Source organism: Notolepis coatsorum, assembly GCF_963971535.1.
Source record: "Notolepis coatsorum genome assembly, chromosome: 5".
Taxonomy (NCBI): domain Eukaryota; kingdom Metazoa; phylum Chordata; class Actinopteri; order Aulopiformes; family Paralepididae; genus Notolepis; species Notolepis coatsorum.
This window is the reverse complement of record NC_140169.1, coordinates 193,659,656-193,685,158: the sequence shown is the minus strand read 5'-3', so window position 1 is coordinate 193,685,158 and position 25,503 is coordinate 193,659,656. Positions and strand designations below refer to the sequence as shown.

Sequence of the window (25,503 nt, the reverse complement as noted above, 5' to 3'; positions counted from 1 at the left end):
GTTGGTGTGATCACATGACTGACAAAGCCGTGCAGTGATGGGCCAGAAGTCAATTCGATTGCATCCAGACTCGATTGCTTATCCTGTCTGGGTAGCCCGGATGATGGTTTTTTACATCGAATTTTATACACCGCAATTATGCATCGAATGCATCAATCAATCAAGACCCGCGTCGCAGGCACTGCATTCCGTTCTCAGAATGGATTTGAGAGAGATCATCAGCAGGCTATATATGCTATTCAGACTCTAGATCTATTTGCAGAGCCAGATGAGATGAGGCAACCTGTGCGATTGGCTCTTGACAACTAATTTTGCACGTACTGTATAGGCTACAGACAGTATGTGTGTATGCGCGCACTGCGGGAGGTGGCCAGAAGCGCGCAACTAGCCAACTACTATTATTACTACTATATTAATACAGTTTTATCCATGGCAAAGCGCTCCAGCGCTTGAATACGGCCGGGGGATCCGCTCTATACAATGCAGACCCACGGCTCTCGTATTATAATGAGCCCGCGAGGCGTGTTATTATTAGAGTTAATAATATTGTATATTGTTTCCACTGCCTTTTTATTCTATTTTTACTTCTCCACTGTACTATAACTATGTCTTCTACTACCTGTACCTCCCCTCCCCCCGGCCCTCCCCATGCTGCTGAATTTATATTATTTTATGAATACAACGTTTAATGTTCGCTAACGTAGAGAAACGTCAGACGTAATTCGAGATACGTCAGACGTACTTCGAGATACTTCCGTACTTTCCGCCAATCAGCGCATTGCCCTGTCACAGGAGTAATAGTCCTGTGGCAGGGCGGAAGTTCCAATCTGGACCGAGGCTCCGAGTCTGCAGCTGGACCCTATTGTATCTCGCTGTACAGCGTTATTGAGATCAATATTGATTTTTTTCGCCATGGCATTCAAAATTCATATATACACCCATGGCCGCCTAGTTATAGTTGAAAGTGGGGGTGCAAGATTCTTTTTTATTCTTTTTTTTTTATTTTATTTTTTTTACATTTAATGAACACCTGTATGTGCAATTTCCTGCAATATAGAGCCTTCAATCTTGACCAAAATAAAGCTGCTCTTTTCACTATAAAACTCAGTTTATATTGCAGTATGATAGCTATAATAATAATAACTTCACTGCAAGGGCTCTTTTAGCTAACGCTAGCTAGGCACGTATGATAGCCAATTACTATTATAATAATAATAATAATAATAACTTTCCCATCCTCCCAAAGCCCCTCCGGCCCCGTTCACATCCGCAGCGGCAGTACCAACAACAACAACAATTAATTGACGCTATCAATAGCCCCAGTGAGCGCGGCGGCTGGCTGAATGAATGAATGAAAACTTTATTTAACAGATTGCAGAATGGGTACAATACAGTACGGCTCAATACACACAATTGTTAAGGTGATGCAGACCAGAGAAAGACGTTTGTCTTGTTTACATCAGGGTCCATACTAGCCCCTTTCGTGACTGTGCTGCACCGAGTGAATCCACAGTCACTTGCTCCTCAATGGGAAACCAACCTAGATTTACCCTGAAGGACTGGTTCTGGCCGAACCGTTCGTTATACAAGTATCACAGAGACATTACAAATGTGCTCTTAGTTGCACGAGGGTTTCGGACTGAGATACGGGATGGTGCGCAGGCGCTGTGATCACCCAACGGCGGAAATAATGCCGCTTTGAGCAGTTTATAAAAAAATATTAAAAATATTTATTAGCAACGCCGAGCTTTCAAACCATCGCGTATCTCTGTCCGAACATATACAGAAATAAATACAGTAAAAACATACATGACATCATGACATTTATGGCATAGGGACATACATGACATACAGGTATATACTGTAGTACTGTTACATTTGTGACATATACGATATGCAAATAATATACAGTACTGTTACCCAGAGATCCTAACAGAAAATATTATATATATATATGATGGGGATGAGACTGTACATTAGGAGGAGGGGGGGGGGGTGGACATTTACGGTGGCCAGTTTCGAATTGCAGTCTCCCGTAGGTGCTCTTTAAGAGCGGTTTTGAATGTGGGCAGGGGTAAAGTGGGTTTTAGGAGTGAGGTTAAGCAGTAGTCTGACCAGTTTGTTTTGTGATGTTTGTAATCTTGTTTTTAGTGCCTTTGAGGTGCTTTGGTACCATGAGGTGCAGGCATAGTCGTAGTACCCTTGAATGAGTACTGAGAGTACCCATGATTTTTGCCATTTTGTTATCGTGAAATTGGTATTAAATTTAATTCTGATTGGCATTAAAAAGTCTTAAAGCCTTAAATCTGACTGGGCTAAACCCTGGTTATTTTCAGCCCAATTTATTCATTTCACTGCAAACCATCTGATCAATATATCACCCATACTACATAAAGCATTTACTGACGATCACGTAATTATAAACGCCGCCCCCCCCCCCTTTCCTCCGTGCATGATGACGCATAACGTATACGATCATATACAGTTGAATTTTTTAATATAGCGTGTCTAGGGAATAAACGGCAATCGATGCATTTAGGTCTATAACTCACGTTCTAGGAATTACTACAGAAAATGATAAAACATACTTATATTCTAGAAGGTATTTTTGTATTTTTGTATGAATGAAAAAGTATAACGTTCCTACATCCTGAACAATAGATAATCGATGTTGAATGCAGGCATTAAAGTGTTCCGTCTCAAGACGGATTTCCGTCAATTTGATTGGGGAGATCCGTCAATTTGATTCGCAGTCTAACGAATTGACTACCTGGTATAATATGATTTGTAGATGCATACAGATTGAAACAAAATTGAGCCAATCAGAGGCGCCAAATATCATGAAAAGGGAATTTTTTCTACCGAGGCGGCGCCAAGCAGTCATCACTCAGGGACTCGAGTGGTTGCAGCTGGAGGCTATTGGGCGAGTGACATTTGCGAGGTCTGTCCGCCACATGGCAGGGTAACAAAATAGTTGTGTCCCCTGCTGTGGTTGTGAGTATAGTATACGTTTATTAGCTTAACTCCGTAGCAACATCACACAGGTGTATCTGTAGACAGTCTCCTCCCCACCGTATATATCTTTTTTCCTACCACCCACCCCCTCCTAATGTACAGTCCCGGACTTTCCAGTGAATCATAGTGTCCTTTTTTTTCATTTTCCCAGATGCACCATGCACCAAGGATCCAGCTGATTACTGCCAATCTGGAGGATTGTTCCTTATCTGCTCTTCACTTGTGCCACTGATTCATTGACCTTTTGTGGTGTGGTATGTTTTGATTTTTACTTAGTAATACACTGTATAGTTGGGATTCTGAATTAAACAGTATAATGTTCACATATATTATGGAGCCCCCAGGGGTCGGGAGAATATTGTGGAAAACAATATAAAACTGAAATGGTAAAGCTAAAAAACTGTAGACCTGACCACAACCCCCTCGGTTCAACAGCACAATATGTTGCTTTCTCCGCTTTTAAAAGTTGAAATCATCTGATGACATTGAAGGGATAGTTCAGAATTGTGGACATAAAGTTTAATTTACTACTTGGCCATTATGTTATGTTCAATGGACTGCACTTATATAGCAATAGCGCTTTTATCCAAAGCGCGTATGGCCTCTCATTCACCTATTCACACACATTCACACACCAATGGTGGCAGCTGCCATGCATATTGATCCATAAATAGTGTTTAGATTGTACTTCTATAGGTTTTTAACTTTACATACTGTATTTAAACATTATATTTGAACAAACACTGCAAGCTAAAGTTTTAAATCATTTGAATCTGTCTTATACAGCACACTTGCTTCCAAAATAAAGCAGTTTTACAATCCTGATCGTTTGTTAACACTTGAAGCTTTTTGTTTCTAACAATCTGTACAATAAAAGTGTTTCTCTGCTGAACTTTGAGTTCTGTCACTTAATTGAAGGAGTTTGATTGTAATAATTATGGGAAAACCTGTAAAATAACAGTGTTTCACTGCTGAACTTTAAGTTCTGTCACTTTATTGAAGGAGTTTGATTGTAATAATTGAGGAAAAACCTGTGAAATAACAGTGTTTCACTGCTGAACTTTAAGTTCTGTCACTTAATTGAAGGAGTTTGATTGTAATAATTATGGGAAAACCTGTAAAATAACAGTGTTTCACTGCTGAACTTTAAGTTCTGTCACTTTATTGAAGGAGTTTGATTGTAATAATTGAGGAAAAACCTGTGAAATAACAGTGTTTCACTGCTGAACTTTAAGTTCTGTCACTTTATTGAAGGAGTTTGATCGTAATAATTTAGGAAAAATCTGTGAAATAACAGTCTTTCACTGCTGAACTTTGAGTTCTGTCACTTTATTGAAGGAGTTTGATTGTAATAATTATGGGAAAACCTGTAAAATAACAGTGTTTCACTGCTGAACTTTAAGTTCTGTCACTTAATTGAAGGAGTTTGATTGTAATAATTGAGGAAAAACCTGTGAAATAACAGTGTTTCACTGCTGAACTTTAAGTTCTGTCACTTTATTGAAGGAGTTTGATCGTAATAATTTAGGAAAAACCTGTGAAATAACAGTCTTTCACTGCTGAACTTTGAGTTCTGTCACTTTATTGAAGGAGTTTGATTGTAATAATTATGGGAAAACCTGTAAAATAACAGTGTTTCACTGCTGAACTTTAAGTTCTGTCACTTAATTGAAGGAGTTTGATTGTAATAATTGAGGAAAAACCTGTGAAATAACAGTGTTTCACTGCTGAACTTTAAGTTCTGTCACTTTATTGAAGGAGTTTGATCGTAATAATTTAGGAAAAACCTGTGAAATAACAGTCTTTCACTGCTGAACTTTGAGTTCTGTCACTTAATTGAAGGAGTTTGATTGTAATAATTATGGGAAAACCTGTAAAATAACAGTGTTTCACTGCTGAACTTTAAGTTCTGTCACTTTATTGAAGGAGTTTGATCGTAATAATTGAGGAAAAACCTGTGAAATAACAGTGTTTCACTGCTGAACTTTGAGTTCTGTCACTTAATTGAAGGAGTTTGATTGTAATAATTATGGGAAAACATGTAAAATAACAGTGTTTCACTGCTGAACTTTGAGTTCTGTCACTTAATTGAAGGAGTTTGATTGTAATAATTATGGGAAAACATGTAGAATAACAGTGTTTCACTGCTGAACTTTGAGTTCTGTCACTTAATTGAAGGAGTTTGATTGTAATAATTCTGGGAAAACATGTAAAATAACAGTGTTTCACTGCTGAACTTTAAGTTCTGTCACTTTATTGAAGGAGTTTGATCATAATAATTTAGGAAAAACCTGTGAAATAACAGTGTTTCACTGCTGAACTTTAAGTTCTGTCACTTTATTGAAGGAGTTTGATCGTAATAATTTAGGAAAGACCTGTGAAATAACAGTGTTTCACTGCTGAACTTTGAGTTATGTCACTTAATTGAAGGAGTTTCATCGTAAATGTAGGGAAAACTTGTGAAATAACAGTGTTTCACTGCTGAACTTTAAGTTCTGTCACTTTATTGAAGGTGTTTGATCATAATAATGTAGGAAAAAACCTGTAAAATAACAGTGTTTCACTGCTGAACCTAACCTGTCAATTAACAGTGATTCTCTGTTCTCGGGTTCTCAAATAATAAACAGAATTATCTGTAAATTTATTGGTTTTCCACTTTATTTTAATTAGGGTATTTCAATGTAAATTCTACAGAATATCTCTGGCACCAAGCTGCCGGACTTCTACCGTTTTTTTACCGATTTTTTTCTTACAGTGTAGGCTTCTCCTATTTCCTTTTCAAATTACTGTTCAGATTGTTTTTCAGAGACTTCCTTTGTAATTAGGCAGAAGAAGAAAAAATGTAACTCCTAATTTGTGTGTGGTGTGTATGTATGTGTGTATGTATGCATGTTTTTATATTGCTTCTAATATAGTTCTTGTCTCTCTTACACAAACCTTCAGTTAGGTGACCCTGTTGTTGCCTTTACTCGATGGACGTTTGTCACAGACTCCGTTCTCCCCGCGAGACGCTGTGAAGCAGAACAAGGCAAAAAGAGACATGTTTTACTATATATACAACTGTAATTTCAGGAACAATTTCTTAAAAATTTTGCATAAATGTTGTTCTTTTACCATTATTTTTATTGAGAGAATTTGTGATAGAAATATAAAGATACTGTTTTGTTTTCGTTGTCGTCTTCTCGTTCATATAGCATGCTGGTTCGTTCTGCACCTGGATTTTGTTCCCTATTTTCTAAACTAATCTAAGATACTTCTAGTCCACTGGCCACTTCCACCTGTATTTTCTCAGAAAAAGAACAAATTATTCACATGTTTTGGTTATTCATAACATTCCTAATATAGTCTCTCACTTTTTGCCCATGGAATTTTGTGTGCAATCTTGCATTGTCGCCGTAACTTTGGCAGGTTAACCTTGTCCATTTCCCAATGTGGCTCCCCTTACCCTGTTTCAGAAACCATTTACTGGTCTCTTCAAGGTTAGAATTATTTAGCATAAATTATTTGGAAACATCTGCATTTCTTCTGTCTATTAGTCATCATAATTTTGACAGGTTGTAAGCATCCGGATTAATCAACAGTCCATTTTGATATCCTCTCTTTGACTCTGTCTAGTTCAGAGTCCACATGACCACAAAAGCCATTGCGGTGACAATTTTTCTCTCTCTGCCATCTGTGCAGCTTGGCCAGGCTGTACAGGTGGGAGACATCAAAATTGTCCACCATACCATTCTCTCTTACGTTTTCCTTACTGCCACAGCAAGAGTTGATCAGAAACACTGTAGCAAAAAGGAAAATCCATGATTGGTATATTTCCCTACTGGGAATATTTGATTTGATCTTAATATTCAGTTAAAAAAGAAAATGTCCGGGTTCTACACCTGGTTGACTTCAAGTCGATGTCACAACCACTTACCAACTTATCAACCCAACACACCTGAAAAGTGTACCTGGAAACATAGCATTGATCATAATATTCTCATAATATTATCATTTTACAAAACAAATCATCCCATAGGACTATAATCCACTAAGCAAATCAAGAACCAGCTTAATTAGCACAGTGGGATAAACAATCATACATTATAACATCAATAAAAACATTTTAAACTCCAATACCCACTGCCCACACAATTCATGTCATGTACACTTCTGTTGCCAGACTTAAAATATGAATATACAGTTTTATATTACTTAAAAAGAAAGCCAGCTTCTGTTATAATGTGAAATAAACATTTCCAATAATCTAAAATACTAATCTTAAAGTATACAATGTTGCCAAATAAATGCATAGCAGTTATTTAACTATAAAATGACACATAGATAGTTTACATGGTCAATCGTGCCACAAGTTCCTACTGTGAAAACATTATACTGACCTAAACTATTGTTTATGCAAAAAATCTTTTTCTAAATGAATTATATTTCTGATGAGCACAGAAATCGGAATTTTGAGCATATTATCTTCATTGACATGCAATGTAAACCAAACATATCTACTTCACCTAGACACATAATCAGCACAATATAATTGGTTAGTACAGTCACAAGTATATATTCAGCACAGCATTATTGAACACATCATAAACCATTTCATCTGACATATCGTTTTTCTTAAAGTAATTTCTCCTCTCTTCTGTCAAGCCAAATCATCGCATAAGTAAGTGTTCACACCTCCCATAGTAGTTATTGTCAATATATGTAAATTAGTTACCCTCTCAACTCAGTCGCCACTTGTGTGATTGTTTTCTATCTCTTCTGTATTATAATATTGCAATCAACACTTATGTGTCTATCTATCTATCTATTTATAATTCCATCTATTTGTAAGTCGCAATCTCTGTACCGTACTTATCTACTGTTTTAAACTGAATGCCATAATTTGATGTGGACTCACAATAGTCATCCAATAAACCATTTGGAGGATGTATACAAGTTAATTCGGTGAAGACCCGACTGGACTATCCATTCATTTACAAGTGAAGATTATTTCACAATTTGGGTGGAATATGTTTCAAACCATAGCAGAGTCTGTTTCTGTCTCCTATCATTACAAGCTTAGTGAAGCTAAATAGTTGCATTGATCAATTCACTTTGCTCCAGTACTAACAATTATATCTAAAATTAAAATAACACTAAATCAGTTACACAACACTCTGTTACACAACAACATAGTCAAATAACAAGAGCACACATTATCTAAACCATCAATAAAAACAAATAGAATATATTTAATCACTTCTGGTTCCTATTCAAATGCCCCTCACTTATACTTTACAAAATCACGCGTTTCTATGTGTTTATGTGTGTCAAATAATAGCTCTGATTGTTAAATGTACTGATGAAGTGAAAAGGGAGTACACTTTTATGTATCTTGTGTTTTATAAATATAAATATGGGTGTTGTGTGTATGTATGTATTTTAATGTATGTATTTAATACGTAAATTTACTTCTATCAAGCTGATTTGTTAGCCTACAGTATATGCACAAAGTCAAATGTACTGAGTATATCTAAAATGTTCTAATGCAGTGTATTATATACATTTGCATTAAATATATTCAAAACATTCCCTTAATATATATTTTTCAAAAAACGTGTCATCTTAACTAGCATACTGGTATAAACCATTTTCTCTCATTAAAACATTAATCGATTCCACTCACAAAATCATTTATTCCTTCATTATTCACTTATTGAATCTAAACACATCTAAACACATCAGTATTCTTTTCTGTTAGCGCCTGCATCCTCAACAGGTCACACCTCCCGCAGTCATTCATAAGTATGCAAGTTGCCCCATTCTTCCGTTCTCACCTTACTTAACATTATAAGCTTAGTAACCACTCACAAATCCTTCTTCGCCCCACCCCTAAACTCTGAGACTGGATCTTAAAAAACACTTCTAACCATATAATCTAAACCAATAAGTCTTTGTTGAAGCTATGGAATTCAAACACACTTCTAAACACTTGATTTTCATAGAAGCAACCATTTTATTTTACTAAATCCCCAAAGTTCCTCCTACTAGTACAATATCCTATACCCTACCAGCAGACGTTGCTAACAATCTTTTCCCTATTTCTGTTAAATTGTAGGAAAGGCCTCTATGAGTTGAAGTGCACATTCATTTCATATTTTCCAAACGTGTGTATTTAACAGCAAAGGAATTTCTTTATAAGCAAAAATCTACATGGTTCTAAAGAGCTAATGCCCCCTTTGATACAGTAAACATATCAATAAAAAACAATAAAATATACATTCAACACTTGTCCCAACATCAAGTGTCTTCTATGTGTTAGCTGTGTGAGTTTTAACCTGATACTCGGTGTATGTATATATCCGATATTTGTGTACTAAATGTGATCAATCAGGATGCAATATTTCTACTGAAATGCAGCGTTTCAACAGCTCAAAAATGTCCTGTGAAGTTGTTTTCTAGTTTTCTCTAACCATATCTATTTATTTATCTGTAACTATTTTTTACTTCCATATTATTTAACATGTAGAGTAATGTTCTATTGGACGGATCTATTTGCTTTGTAGCATAGCCAGCGTATTTACCTTATAAAATCAAGCCATTGTATTGGATTAAAAATGACTTGTTGTGATTCGTTACCACCTTGTGGTGAAAAACGAAATGTCCTCAATGATTTTGAGCAGCATTTTCAGTGTGGCGGGCTCTCTAGCAACTCTTGTAATTAGCTGCTGTCTCTACACATTGTTCTTACATACACACAACAAATTGCAATTTAGTCCTTTACTCTATTTCACACACATAGAACTCCTATTCGGTCCGCCCACATTTATACATATAATCATTGTCTTTTCACAAAGAAGTGTATCTATTTCTAATCAAAACTTCAGTTTTGCAACTGAAGTCCATTAGTAAAACCTCTTCCCCATTTGCCAAATGAGAAACGTTCCGCTTAAATCAAATCAAATCAAATCAAATCAAATTTATTTATAGGGCCCGACAACACACGTTAATGTCCCCATGGGCCGTACAGGTCTTCTTTAAACAAGTCAAGAAGACAACATAACAATAAGTCAAGAACAGAACAAGAACACCATAGGGTCCAAAATTTTTTTAGATGAATGCAAATAAATGAAAGAATGCAAGCACTCCCAGACATACCCCACGCGAAGGTAAGGAAAAACTCACTAAAACCTAACAATAGGGAAAAAAAGCTCCACAGGCAATGTGGAGGAGAGAAACCTTAGAAGGGCCGTTCAAGGGGGGATCTCCCTTCTTAGATGTCGGTGATAGTAGTGTTGCAGACGAACAGTTGGTAAGCATGCACTCATGTGTGTGGTGAAACACAGATGAGTGCATGCAATAGCAACTGTACATTTTGAAAAATTAAAGATAGAGCTAATAGCGATAGCAACTGAACATTTTGAAAGATTAAAGATAGAGTTGATAGCGGATCTATTTGAGGCACAGGGGCGGCGCAAGAGGGTCACGTCCTCCCCGTCTTAGTCACGGGACATTCAACACTCCGGTCGTTGCTCAGGGACAGCCGGAGACAGGGGGAAGGGGGGTGGCGCAGAGAGGGTCGCGAACTCCCCGACATCATCGCGGGACATCCGGCACTCCGGTCACACTACGAGACCTCCGGAGACAGGGGGGCACGCAGAGGGGGTCGCAATCTCCCGGCCTTCGTCACGGGACGTCCAACACTCCGGTCAACACTCCAGGACAGCAAGTCATAGGAAGACAGGGAGACGGGACAGGCGTTAGACAGCTCATGAGATTGTAGTAGGCGGACATAGCAATAGATACAAGTGGTAGGCATATATGTGAATGGAGTAGATATATGAAGTAAGCGTATTATGTGAATAGAATAGAAGTACTTAACCCAGCAATGAAACCGCGTTGACTGTTAATCTGTTAACAGTCTGTTAATCAGTTGACAGGACCACGGACAGACGGCGGTGAATAACTGATCCAAGGCCTCGGAGGTGCATGTAGAGCAGTCACTACAAGCTTGGCCAAGACCCCGAGGCATCCATCACCTTGGTCAGCGCCAGGAGACGGGTACTCAGAGAGAAGGGGGAGGGAGGGGGGGGGGGGGGGAGAGGGGGGGGGGAAGAGTTAGAGAGTTCCCATGTTTGTGGTGCTGCAAAGGAGCAGACATGTAGTACCCTGTAGTGCCATGTAGTACCCCGTAGTGCCATGTAGTACCCTATAGTACCCCATAGTGCCATGTAGTACCCCGTAGTATCCTGTAGTACCCTGTAGTGCCATGTAGTACCCTGTGGTGCCTTGTGGTACCATGTAGTACCCCGTAGTGCCATGTAGTTCCATGTAGTGCCATGTAGAGCTATGTAAGCCATGTAGTACCCTGTAATGCCATGCAGTACCAAGTAGTACTCTGTGGTACCATGTAGTACCCTGTACCATAACTAAACTACACAGATTAATCTAAAGGTCAGTCCCCGACCAGGTGAGATCAAGGTAGGTTGAAGGAGAGAGAGAAAAGATGAGTCTTAAGCAGGGATTTAAAAGCTTCGACAGAGCAGGCGCCCCTGATGACGGCAGGTAATTTGTTCCACAGGTAGGGAGCGCGGTAGACAAAGGCTCTGTGGCCGGCGGATTTCTTTTTAACCCTAGGGGTCGATAGAAGCCCCGCATTTTGTGAGCGCAGAGCACGAGCGGGCGAGTATCGGGAGATGAGATCGGATAGATAGAGCGGTGCAAGCCCATTTAAAATTTTGTAGGTGAGGAGTAGCACTTTAAAGTCAGAGCGGGCTTGGATAGGAAGCCAATGTAGGGCGGACAAAACTGGTGTGATGTGATCAAATTTTCTAGTTCTAGTTAGTATCCGTGCAGCCGCATTTTGCACGAGTTGAAGATTTTTGATGCTTGAATTAGGTAAGTCTGAAAAAAGTGCATTACAGTAGTCCAGACGTGATGAGACAAAAGCATGAATCAGGGTTTCAGCATCAGCCAGAGTTAAAATGGGGCGTATTTTTGCGATATTACGAAAATGGAAGAATGCAATTTTGGTGACATTTTTTATATGTGCATTAAATGAGAGGGAGGAATCAAAAATGACTCCGAGGTTTTTTATGGTGGAGCTCTGGGATACATGACAGGTATCAAAGTTGAGGGAGATGTCCTGAAACAGGCCTCTGTGGTTTGGGGGGCCAACAATTAACATCTCAGTTTTATCTGCATTAAGGAGTAGAAAGTTTTGCGACATCCATTTTTTGACGGCAAGCAAGCAGGCCTCAAGGTTTTGTAGTTGGGAGGAATCATTTGGCTTAATAGGTATATATAATTGGGTGTCATCAGCGTAAAAATGAAAGTTTATGCCAAATTTGCGTATGATATCGCCGAGGGGTAGCATGTAAATCGAAAATAGCAAAGGGCCCAGGACAGAGCCTTGTGGGACACCACATTGCACTGGGAGGGTCTCAGATGTTAAATCATTATAGACCACGCAGTGTGTTCTATCAGTTAAATAGGATTTAAACCAAGCTAGTGCGAGACCCCGAATGCCAACATGGTTCTCAAGCCGACCTAGAAGAATCGAGTGATCGATAGTGTCAAAGGCTGCACTGAGATCAAGCAATAAGAGCACAGAGGTGAGGTTTGAGTCAAGAGATAGCAGTAAGTCATTTGTGACTTTGGTAACCGCCGTTTCGGTGGAGTGTAAGGCTCTAAAGCCAGATTGAAATGATTCATTAAGATTATTGTTTGATAAATGGTCAGTAAGTTGCGTTGCGACGATCCGTTCTAACACTTTGGATAGGAATGGGAGATTGGAGATAGGTCTGTAATTTTTCAAGATTAGAGGGTCGAGGTTCGGTTTTTTAAGTAGTGGTTTAATGACGGCTGATTTAAAGGCCAGGGGCACCACGCCAGTAGACAAAGAGGTGTTGAAGATATTGAGTAGGGCAGGGCCTAGAGTTGGGAAGAGTTTTTTGATGAGAGTTGCTGGGAGAGGGTCAAACAGACAGGTTGAAGGTTTAGCCGCGCCAACCAGTTTAGAGAGGGCACTAAGTGAGACGTTTTCAAGGCAGCATAGCGTATGACTGGAATCAAAGTCAGGGGGAATGCCCGTCAAAGGTTGGGAGGGACTCTGATTGTTGAGTAAAGCAACAATTTCATCTCTAATGAGGTCAATTTTCTTGGTAAAAAATGTCATTAATTCGTTAGCCGAGAACGCATGGTTTAGGGCACTTGGTTGTTTCTGCGTAAGTTTTGCAACTGTGTCAAACAGAAACTTTGAGTTGTTTTTGTTTTCATTTATGAGCCTGGAAAAATAAGAGGTTTTGGCAAGTGAGAGTGCCTTTTTGTAGTTACGTAAACTATCATTCCAGGCGAGGCGGAATACTTCGAGTTTGGTCGAACGCCATTTATGTTCAAGTTTGCGACAAGCCTTTTTAAAGGAGCTCGTTTCCTCCGTAAACCAGGGAGTTAGTTTTTGCGGAGCACGTTTAATTTTAGGTTTAAGGGGAGCGACAATGTCGAGCGTGCTACGAAGGGCGGCATTAAGTTTGCCTGTAAAGAGATCAAGGGGGCCAGAGTAAGAGAGGAAGGGAGAGAGGGTGTCTGGTAGGCAGTTAACTAGAATTGGGACAGTTGAGGCGTTAATACGACGGCTCATGTAGGATTCTACACTGTCTGGGCGAGAAACCGTCAGATCAATTTGAAATTTGATGAGGTAGTGGTCTGAGAGAGCAGGAACATAGGGGGAGACGGTCAAATTTGACACAGTGAGACCGCGGGCTAGGACTAGGTCAAGGGTGTTCCCACCACTGTGAGTGGGTTGGTCAACGATTTGAATGAGACCGACAGAGTCAATGATGTCGGTAAAAGCCTTATTTAGGGGATCTAGAGTTTTATTGGAATGAATGTTAAAATCACCAACAATTAAAATGTTATCTGAGCGCATAACAAGCTCAGAGATGAAAGTTGAAAATTCATCTAGGAAGAGGGTGTAAGGGCCTGGGGGGCGGTATAGGACAGCCATTACAAAGGATGCAGTGGAGGTAGGAATCAGACCGCCACACTTTCTGTTGGGTGGAGAGGGATGCAACAGGAGCACCTCAAACGAGGAAAACTTACAGTTTGCGTCGGATGTAAAGTTGTGCTTAGAGTCATAAATTAGAGCAACTCTGCCTCCTTTCTTGGAGGTGCGTGCAATGTGGGAGCTACTAAAATTAGGGGGTGAGGCCTCGTTTAAGGGCAGAAAGTCATTAGGTTTAAGCCATGTCTCAGTGAGGCCAAATAGGTCGAGACTATGGTCTGTTATCAGTTCATTTACCAAAAGAGCTTTGGTTGGCAGAGAGCGGATGTTGATAAGGCCAACCTTCACACTCTCTGTATACTTAGCAGCGCGGTTTTCAGCCATGCGGGTAGGTTTAATCGCAATTAAGTTGGCATGGTTTATCGCACAAGGACGAGCTGGGTAAAGCGGAGCGTAACAGGATATTCTAGTTTTGATTGGGTATACAGGTTTAGGGGTAGAGATAGAAAGAGAGGAGTGGGGAGCCTGGTGGAGGAGGGACCGAGCAAGAAAGGTATAAGGATTGGCAGGGTCCATCAGTTTAGCATGACTAGCAGGCTCGCTAAGAGCCTGCACCCTGGCATGCTTGTGGGGTGGCTGTCAGCCCGAAGCTATAATCTTGTCTATATTGCGAGATAAGAGAGAGGCGCCTTGCATGTTAGGATGCACGCCGTCCTTTCTCAGCAAGCCAGGGTGCCCCCAGAAAGAGGACCAATTATCCACGAACCCTAAGCCCTGTTCTTTACAGTATTTTTCCAGCCATCGGTGTAGAGAAGCTGTCCTACTCACAAACTCATCATCATGCCCTGTAATGTGTTTCGTTTGAACCAATGAGAATTAATTTTGTTAATCCCTGTAATATAATAGCTTCCTTAATCCAGTCAATCTGAAGTACATATTATTAACTACAGCCACCCCTTTTAAATGTTATGTATCTATTCCCCATACAATATATTTTACACTTATTGGTATGTAATTTATCATACCCCATTTCTAATTGTTTTTGCAAACATATATTCAATTGAGTAATGCTATTTGAATCAGCCTTGGTCTTAGTGACATTCCAAGACAAATGAACCGTCTTAGTTTCTTTCTTTCATTCACATAATAATGATATGCCATCAAAAACACATACTTTCCTCAACTACACATCTCCCGCCCACCCCGGAAGTGAACTGGAAGTTTAGCGTTTTATCAATGATATTGTAAGCGAAAACCGTGCGTTTTAAATGTAAACAATCATTCTTCACATACTTCGACAGACAAACATATTTCCTCATTCATTTCAACATTCACTATACATTCATCCAACATTATGCAAACATATTTGTCTTCCCTGCTAAGCAAACCAGTACAGCACGTCAAGGCTACTAGTCACTTTTGTCAATGAAAGAATCCTGTTCTCTCGTGGGAACTGTTCTGCAACGTCATCCACTCATTCTGTGCATGTGCTGATTCACCATTCGATCGTTTGGACCAATGAGAATTCACGTTACTACCAGTCGCTCAGCATATAGCCAATGATAAGTGTCGTAATTCAAACACATTCTCCGTTGTCCGCGATACCGGAAGTAGTTTTTAGAAATATCATGACTTCGTTTTAAAGACGTTTCCTAACGTGAATCTACATGATACCATCGTTATCCTAACGTGAATCGATATATATTATAGGTGTTTATGGTGTTCTAAAAATGCTATTTTTGTATTTCTAAAGCATTTTTAAACCACATAGTTCTTCTCAGTATCATGGACAGCGCCTTTATTATAGCGTTCACGCTGCCTTATTAACTTATTAAGTGCAATTTTCATAGTCAAAAGTTTTAGAAAGACGTCTCTTTCTTTAGTACATATATGTAGACTTCCATGGATTCGTTCTCTATTCCTTTGAGCTTGGAAATGCGTCTTATCAGACCGTCAACGTCATTGTTTCTGGGACTCTGAATACATATATTTTTTCTTATAATAGTCTTCGTCCACTTCTTAACAGCACAGGATCTTCCAATTTGTTCCTATAGTAATAATTTGTACATCGTTACCTGTTTATCAGTGCGGGATCTTCCAATTAACCTAGGATTCTAATTTTTTATTCAATCATTTTATATGATTCAGAGTATTCAATAACCATAACTTTGAGAACCCCTAAAACAGGCTTATTTCCGTTCCCCACCTAGGCGCGACCATAGATTTCAAACGATTTGGCAAGTTTAGCAGGTTTTTTAAACATATATTCCTAATGAATTATGCCAAGCTCTTAATTAAACAACTCATCGTCCCCAACGTGGAGTTGGCGCATTTCCACCTCTGGCACTATTTAACACCATGTTCTCTCTTTATCAATAGTAAGATTATTGTCATCACAATCTCTAATAGTGTGGGATCTTCCAATTAACCTATTTAATAATAACTTGTCTTCGTCCACTTTTTAACAGCACGGGATCTTCCAATTTGTTCCTATAGTAATAATTTGTACATCGTTACCTGTTAATCAGTGCGGGATCTGCCAATTAACCTATATCTAAATCCCTACTATTTGGCAATTCGCCTGACAATGAGAGAACTTAAGATAAACTTTTACTGTGCTTTTTAACCCATTAAATACACCAACCTTTTTTCCCCCGTTTTTTTCTTTCTTGAAATCAGCGCATTTCCTCCATTTTTCAGATTTTTCCTGATTCACGCCAACATCTCCTGTTTAACATAATTTCTCCACTTACCCTCTCAAGTTTGTGAAGAAAAAAGTTAACCAAGATCTGCTTTTTGCGTCCCTGGATTTTCGGCACCATTTTGAAGTATCATTGATGAGGGTAGGCGCTGGTTTCAAGAGGAATTCAGACTGGAGATGGTTTTCAGAGACAATGGCTCAGTTGGTGAAGAAGTTGATTTAATGCAGCTTACAAGCATGGTTTCCACAGCACAGTAACAAGACGTCCATCTGTGACCCAGCCTCGGCTAGACTGAGTCCCTTACAATGGTCAAACAGGGTTTTTATCTAAATTGTTGACCCCTCTTCTCATCAAAAATGAGCTGCTCCAAATCACATGTATTACAAAGGTTTTCTTTGATAAACAGGTTTTTAACAATAATGCTCTTGTGATCAGGGGTGGGTCAGGGCCCCACCCTGGGTTTCTGTGTGTGTGTGTGTGTGTGTGTGTGTGTGTGTGTGTGTGTGTGTGTGTGTGTGTGTGTGTGTGTGTGTGTGTGTGTGTGTGTGTGTGTGTGTGTGTGTGTGTGTGTGTGTGTGTGTGTGTGTGTGTGTGTGTGTGTGTGTGTGTGTGTGTGTGTGTGTGTGTGTGTGTGTGTGTGTGTGTGTGTGTGTGTGTGTGTGTGTGTGTGTGTGTGTGTGTGTGTGTGTGTGTGTGTGTGTGTGTGTGTGTGTGTGTGACATGAAACTATTGTGTGACTGATTAGGTCAGTCTGGGGGGGATTGTGTCCTCCAGCCCATGGGGTGTGGCAAGTTAACAACATAGTATGTCTTTCTTAGGTTGGAGACAAATGTGTCTAAAGTCCACATATTAATATTATTTATCTAGCTAGTTTTAATTTAATCTTAAATCAATGGCCCTATGAACATAAATTGTTACTTCAATATCAAACCAACAGCAGGTGAATTCCGCTTGAGGCACAGAGGGAGGGGGAGTGGCCGCAGCTCTCTTCAGCTCACAGCGCAGTGCCAGGCCACTTCCTTCCTCTTCAGGCCAAACACGTGTGTTTTTCTCAGAAGAACCCAGACTATAACGAACCTGACCACTGCATCAAAGTCACTGATACCAGAGGCACACATCACTCTTTCACACGCTCCATCCTCTCATTACACCAAAGTTCCATTTGGTATCACATATTACATATTATCCTCTTGAAATGTTTTTTGTATGAAATAGGAAATACAGTATAACAGTGACAGTAGAACATGTTATGATTCAGTATCTGATCATTAGCATTGTGGGTTAGAATCTGGTTCAGCACCTTTGCAGCATGCTGTCCTCTCTCTCTCTCACTCTCTCTCTTTCTCTCTCTCTCTCTCTCTGATCGCTGATCTCTGATCTCTGCACATTGTGCACAATGGTATAGAATAGACCGCATGTCATCCTCTCTCTCTCTCTCTCTCTCTCTCTCTCTCTCTCTCTCTCTCTCTCTCTCTCTCTCTCTCTCTCTCTCTCTCTCTCTCTCTCTCTCTCTCTCTCTCTCTCTCTCTCTGATCTCTGCACAATGGTATACAGTAGACAACATGTCGTCCTCTCTCTCTCTTGCTCTTGCGCTCTCTCTTGCTCTTGCGCTCTCTCTCTCTCTCTCTCTCTCTCTCTCTCTCTCTCTCTCTCTCTCTCTGATCTCTGCACAATGGTATACAATAGACCAGTCATTCCCCTCCCTCTTCACACAGGGGGAATCACCAAGGACATGTTCCAGAAGCAGCTGTGGTGCTACGACCCGGTGACGGACGCGTGGAGCCGGCGGGCGGACATGATGGAGCTGCGCGGCCTGCACTGCATGTGCACCGTGGGGGAGCGTCTGTACGTGATGGGCGGGAACCACTTCCGCGGCTGCAGCGACTACGACGACGTGCTCTGCTGCGAGTACTACAGCCCGGACGCCGACCAGTGGACCGCAGTGGCGGCCATGCCGACGGGCCAGAGCGACGTTGGGGTGACGGTGTTCAACGGTCATGTTTACGTGGTGGGTGGCTACTCCTGGAACAGCCGCTGCATGGTGGACATCGTGCAGCGGTACGACCCGGAGCAGGATGCGTGGGACAGGGTCTTCAACGTCCTGGAGCCCCTGGGGGGGATCCGCACCTGTACCCTGACGGTACACCTCCCAGAGCGGCCGGTGGGCGACGCTCAAATACAGGAGTGCCCGCTGCCCACGGCCAAGAGCTGAGACGGCAAGGACGGACAGACACATCACGTCTTAGCATAGGCGGCGCGTCAGCCGGACAAATGGGTCGGCAAATTTGTTCCTTTTTTGTCAATACACACACCCACTAGGCTATGCAAGGCGAGCCCCACTCATTTAATATATAGTGCAAATTAAGTGTTCAAATGAAGGCATCCAATAATAGATTAACCATTGTCTTACCTTAATGCAGCAAAATGCGACGTTTCAATGATCTTTTCTGGTTTAACTTTGTCTGTCTCTCATGGCGCATTGTTGTTCTTAGCCAGTTTCGGATGTGATGTGCCTCATTGCTGAGAAAGACCGTTCACAACTTGAATCACAAGTAGCGGTGCTGAAAGCAATGAAGGGAACGTTTTTCGTCATTTGGATCGCATCATGCTTTGAAAACAATGTACATACAGTAGCTCTAAAAAGTTTCCACGATTTGATGAACTCTGACTCTCATCATGTCCTCTTAGAGCAGCGGTTCCGAAACCTTTTTGGCTGTGCACCACCCCGGCACCTCCCGACCTAGCTGACGCACCCCCCCCATGCCCAACATAAAAAAGGCGCCAGTCTATTCATAGGCAATCATATGATTGGCTACATTATTTAACCTGAGCCTACGCGTGATTGGTTACTGCCTGTACCTGGAATGTTAAACGCCGCCACCTAGCCGATTTACACCTTCGTCGTTGACACCTCGGCCGGCCAGCGGGCTGCAGGCTGCAGCACAAGACACACACATAGTAGCCTATAATGCTGCGCTGCAGCCTGCGCACATATATTATAAATACATTTCAAAATTCCCAGCATAACATTTGATTTGGGTAGGCATAGCCTAGCCTAGCCTTACAGTATATACCCGCCGCCTATGCGTCTTAGTGTGTTCAGATGGAACATGATGAGAAATGTACATTTAAGTTGGTGGACGGAGACAGCCGGAGAGAGAGAGGGATGCTGCTTCGGTCTACATGGTGCCAACTGAGTTTAAAAGGCCCAATTCTCCTGCCACAATAAAGCAAACAACAGCCTACACTTCACAGTGAATATTACAGTAAAAATAATTGTCTACTTAAAAATGTGGACTATGCTACAGACTGATTGAGATTGATGTTTATTATTATTATCATTATTATTATTATTATTATTATTATTATTATTATTATTATTATTATTATTATTATTATTATTATTATTATTATTATTATTATTATTATTATTATTATTATTATTGTTATTATTATTATTATTATTATTATTATTATTATTATTATTATTATTATTATTATTATTATTATTATTATTATTATTATTATTATTATTATTATTAATAATAATAATGATAATAATAATAATAAAACCTTTATTTATATAGCCCTCCAAACTAAAGTTGCAAAGTGCTTAACAGCAAACAAATGTGACAAAAAGTCATGAGATCAAACAAGTAGGCTACACAGCGATACAAAAAAAACGGAATACAAATACAATAGATACAATATAAAATTAAATACCTCATAAAATACAATGCAATTTTTTAAAAGCTTTGCGATAAAAAGTTAAGTTATTTAAATTAAGATATGCTACTGATATCTTCCGACACTCACCTTCAAAAAACATGTTGAGAAAATTGCAAATACCATCAGATTCATCAGATTCACATCAGACCCTTTCTAACCACTAGTGCTGCTAAAACACTTACATTGTCTGATTCTATCTCATATTGAGTACTGTCACACAAACCCATAAAACAGCTCTACAAAAGAGCCCTCAAAAGCCTCTAGAATATCATCATTGTGTCATAATGGGAAAATACAGTTTTCTTAGTTTTTCTAATTTCAAGTAATTCAAACAGCTAGGTCTGTATGATTTACAAGACATTACACAGACTGTGTCCTCCCCTGGGAGAATTCATAAAAAAAAAGTCTGACCTCTAGAGAGGATTGCGAGGTGCAGCGCCGACGCACCCCTTTCGGTCAGAATGTATTGTCAGTGCAGGGGAGTATGTTGTGGAACAGTTTACCTACTGTACCACCGTTCAAGAATGTCCAACTTTTACTACTTTTAAACTCAAAGTAAAAATAAACTGGTTTCTAGAACACCAAGCATGTGCCCATATATAAGACCTTTATGGTCTTGGTCCTTTTAGCTTTGTATCCATGCATTTGTAAATTAATGTTCTTTTGTTTTAACATGTTTTTATATTGCTCTGTTTTTGTATTTTATTTGTTTTATGTTTGGGGACTGAGGATGCAAATTTGCATCCCTTGCTAAAGTTACAGTGCATTATATGTATTGTCCATTAATACATGCTGTCCCTTCCAAATAAACGAATAAATGAAATTAAATGATTCTGACAAATATTCACAGGCAGGGCGTCCCAGAGCCCAGGGGTCCTCACAGCAAAGCCCCACTCACATTTAGTCGTACTCCTCTCTGGAACAGCCAAGAGGGCCCTGCCTGAGGATCTTAAGGTTCCTAATCAGTAAAATATTTTAAATAATTTCTAAAATGAACAGGTAGTCAGTGTACAGAGGCTATATGGGGTTATATCATCCTGTCTCCTAGTTCTTGTAGTGTTTATTTTACTTGTTAAATGGTCAAATGTAAAATTTCTCATTGTATTCTGTCTGAAAGTTATACTTTTTATATACAGTAGTTGCTTTACTGTCTACATGTTTTTTCAGTTTTTTTTTACATGCCATGAGTAAGGCCAAATTTAACTGTAGGTTAATTCTGTAACAAACAACTTAAGATGGAGAACTTGTAGCTTTTGTATTCATGCTGCACTATATCACCATAGAGCTAGTTAAAAAAAATGGCTGCGTCATAAGGCAAACAGTGTCGGTACAATAGAAATGTAAATGTAAGTGCGGTTGAAGATGTTTATTTTAGTTTGTACTGGCACATAATTATGTACATGATTATGTGTTGAAATGAAAATTACAATTTGTATTATGGTAGTTGTCTTCATTTAAAAATAACTACATATATAACTAATTGGCTGATATCAATCCCTGTCTTGTGTAGTGTGATGTGTGCCTGGTGCCAGTGTATGGTAGCCATTGTGTAGTGTCATGTGTGCCTGGTGTCAGTGTATGGTAGTTATTGTGTAGTGTGATGTGTGGTGTCAGTGTATGATAGTCATTGTGTAGTGTGATGTGTGCCTGGGGCCAGTGTATGGTATAGTCATTAATAGTGTGGTGTCAGTGTATGGTAGTCATTGTGTAGTGTGGTGCCAGTGTATGGTAGTCATTGTGTGTGCCTGGTGTCAGTGTATGGTAGTCATTGTGTAGTGTGAACCTTGGTGTTGTCCTCGACGACCAGTTGAACTTCTCTGCTCACATCGCAGCGACAACCAGAACCTGCAGATTCCTCCTGAGCAACGTCAGAAGGATACGCCCCTTCCTGACAAAAGAAGCCACCCAACTACTCGTCCAATCAACAGTCATCTCCCGCCTCGACTACTGCAACGCACTGCTAGCTGGCCTCCCGGCCACTGCCACCAAGCGTCTTCAACTCATTCAAAACGCAGCGGCCCGCCTGATCTCAAACCTACCGAAGTCGGCCCATGTCACCCCACTTCTTAGGGACTTGCACTGGCTCCCCATTGCTGCACGTATCCGCTTCAAGGCCCTCGACCTGGCATACCGTGCGGCAAAGGGAACCGCTTCCGCCTACCTCCGGTCAATGGTCTCTAACTACACACCCTCAAGACCCCTACGCTCTGCATCTTCTGGCCGCCTCAGACCTACTCCTATCCAAGCTCCCGGAGGGTCATCAAAGAGAAGCCGCCTATTCTCAGTCCTTGCCCCACAATGGTGGAATGAACTACCAATCCCAGTTAGGACAGCCGAACCCCGTCCAATATTTCGCCGTCGGCTAAAGACTCACTTCTTCAACCATTATCTGAAATGATAAAAAAAAATAAAAAAATAAAAAAAAATATATCCCTGACTAACCTTACTGTCATGCACTTGTCCTAATAAACTAACCTACACTGTAACATGCAACACTTTGATAAACATTGTTACTCAGCTGATAGAGTTGTACCCTTCTTGCTGTCTTGTCGTACAGAACTTGTAAGTTGCTTTGGATAAAAGCGTCAGCTAAATGACTAAATGTAAAAAAATGTAAATGTAGTGTGATGTGTGGTGTCAGTGTATGATAGTCATTGTGTAGTGTGATGTGTGCCTGGGGCCAGTGTATGGTATAGTCATTAATAGTGTGGTGTCAGTGTATAATAATAATAATAATGACTTGGATTTATATAGCGCTCTTCATGACACCCAGAGCGCTTCACAGAGTCCATTATTCGTTCATACACAGTCATACCGGTGGTGGTAACCTACAATTGCAGCCAGAGCTGCCCTGAGGCAGACTCACGGAAGCGTGGCGAATAATCATCGCCTACGCCCCTCCGACCACCACCAACATTCATTCACATGCATTCATTCATGTATGGTAGTCATTGTGTAGTGTGGTGCCAGTGTATGGTAGTCATTGTGTGTGCCTGGTGTCAGTGTATGGTAGTCATTGTGTAGTGTGATGTGTGCCTGGTGTCAGTGTATGGTAGTCATTGTGTAGTGTGATGTGTGCCTGGTGTCAGTGTATAGTCATTGTGTAGTGTGATGTGTGCCTGGTACCAATGTATGGTACCCATTGAGCCTGCGTAGCCCAAGGTTGGATGCTACATAGTGGTGGTGAAGGAGGCAATTTCCACCCTACATTGAAACAAAAGTGCTTGAAAAAGGGCAATGATCCTTCATTCATTCATGAATATGGGGCGTATACGAGGACTTCCGGTATGAGAGCAGACGGGTAACACACGCGCGATAGAGCTCCTGGTCAAATGAGTGAAAAAACGGATAAAAAAAGACCCGAAAAGTAATTAAAAAGGAAAATTCTCACGAGAAGTAAGGAAGAGACAACGATTGTGAAGGAAATAGAAATGGAGAACATACGAGAAGGAGAGAATTTGAAGAAACAGAATCCCCGAAGCGAAGCCGAGAAAAGCCAGGCGAAAGAAGGGGGAGGTACCGCAGAGGCAGACACGGGAATGCCAGGATGGGCCGTGATCATGCAGGCCGGGATACTGGAGAACATAACAGCGGCGATAAAACTGAACACGGACACGATAAGGAATGATATTGGGAAGCTACAGGAGGAATTGAAGAAGGAACAGGAGGACTTCAGAGGTGAAATGAATACAGAAATCAAAAGGGTGGAGGAGAAGATGGCGGAACAGGACAGAAACGTGACCGAGTTACAGACTAGGACGTCACACGCGGAGGAATGGAACACGGAGATACACGAGGTATTAACATGTGTGATTCAGAAACAAGAACAGATGGAGACAAAGATGTCGGACATGGAGGGGAGGTCACGGAGAAATAACATCAGAATATGGGGACTGAAAGAAGGAGTCGAAGGGGAATCGGTGACCCTATATGTGGAAAAGCTTATCAAAGAACAAATGAAGGAAACGGGACTGGAAAAAATGGAGATACAGAGGGCCCATAGGGCGTTGGCTCCGAGACCACAACCGGACAGACCTCCGAGGGCGGTGATTATTAACTTTCTGAGATTCGAGGTTAAGGAATTGGTACTCAGAACCGCGTGGACCAAGAAGATTGAAATCGAAGGGAAAAGACTATCATTTGATCACGACTACTCGACAGCGGTAGCGATAACACGCAGGTCCTACGCGGGACTGAAGAAAACCCTGAAAGAAAACGGAATGAGATTCCAGTCACCCATGACCTCGCTAAGGATTCACTGGGAGGAAGGGGCGGCGATGTACGCGACGGCACGAGAAGCGGAGCGAGAGATGAGACGGCGAGGGATGAGGATGTCGGAGGACGGAGAAGGAAGGAGGCGGGAGGAACAGACGCGGAGCCTGCAGCAGAGATTGGAAGGAGCCCGCAGGTGGATCAGAGTGGGAGACCGAAACAGGAGGGAGGAGAGAGGAGGAGGCGGAGGTGAAACGTGACGGAGCGAGGACGGAGACGGATGAGGAGGCCAGACGGAGAGGAGGCGGGAGGAGGCGAACGGATGAGTACACGCACAAGAGATTGAAAAAACTATTCAAATAGAGACAAAGTATAGAAACTGAAATAACATATGCATAAGCACACATTCCCAGGTAGAGGCAGGATATAGAAATGAACGTAACGTATACATGGACACATAATACACAAGCTGATGGAGGAAATAAATGGAAATATAACTAGGTTTGAAAGGCGAGACACAGAACATACTGAAACAGATACATAGACACATGCTGTGAGTAACACAGTTGGGAGGGATTAAGGGGATAAATGGACATCACATAGAAAATAGTGGTAGGATAGGAGAGGAAAAGAAAATAATAAGGGGTACACGGGAGACACCGCACACGGATATGGGAGGAAGGAGGGACAATGAAACATATGAGTCACATTGAGAGGGACCAAGAAAAGAGGGTCTTTGATCAAAAGGAAGGACAGAGCGCTTTTGACCAGGAGCTCGAAAGCAAAAAAAAAAACAGTAAGAAAGCTGGACAAATATGACAAGCGATTGGGGGCAAGGGTTTCAAACCCCCAAGCCGTCAGGAG

The 25,503-nt window shown here is 40.9% G+C and overlaps 1 protein-coding gene across 1 annotated transcript in view; it reads left to right on the top strand.

Moving 5' to 3' along the window:
• LOC311228908 (kelch-like protein 9) overlaps window positions 1-18,910 on the top strand; it is a gene marked incomplete at its 3' end in the record, with an annotated part of 121,474 nt that extends 102,564 nt beyond the window's left edge. Inside the window, exon 10 of the mRNA XM_084314867.1 lies at window positions 18,414-18,910. Within this exon, the coding sequence (XP_084170993.1) occupies window positions 18,414-18,910 (497 nt within the window). The remainder of the gene's footprint in view (window positions 1-18,413) is intronic.
• Between the last annotated feature and the right edge of the window lie 6,593 nt (window positions 18,911-25,503).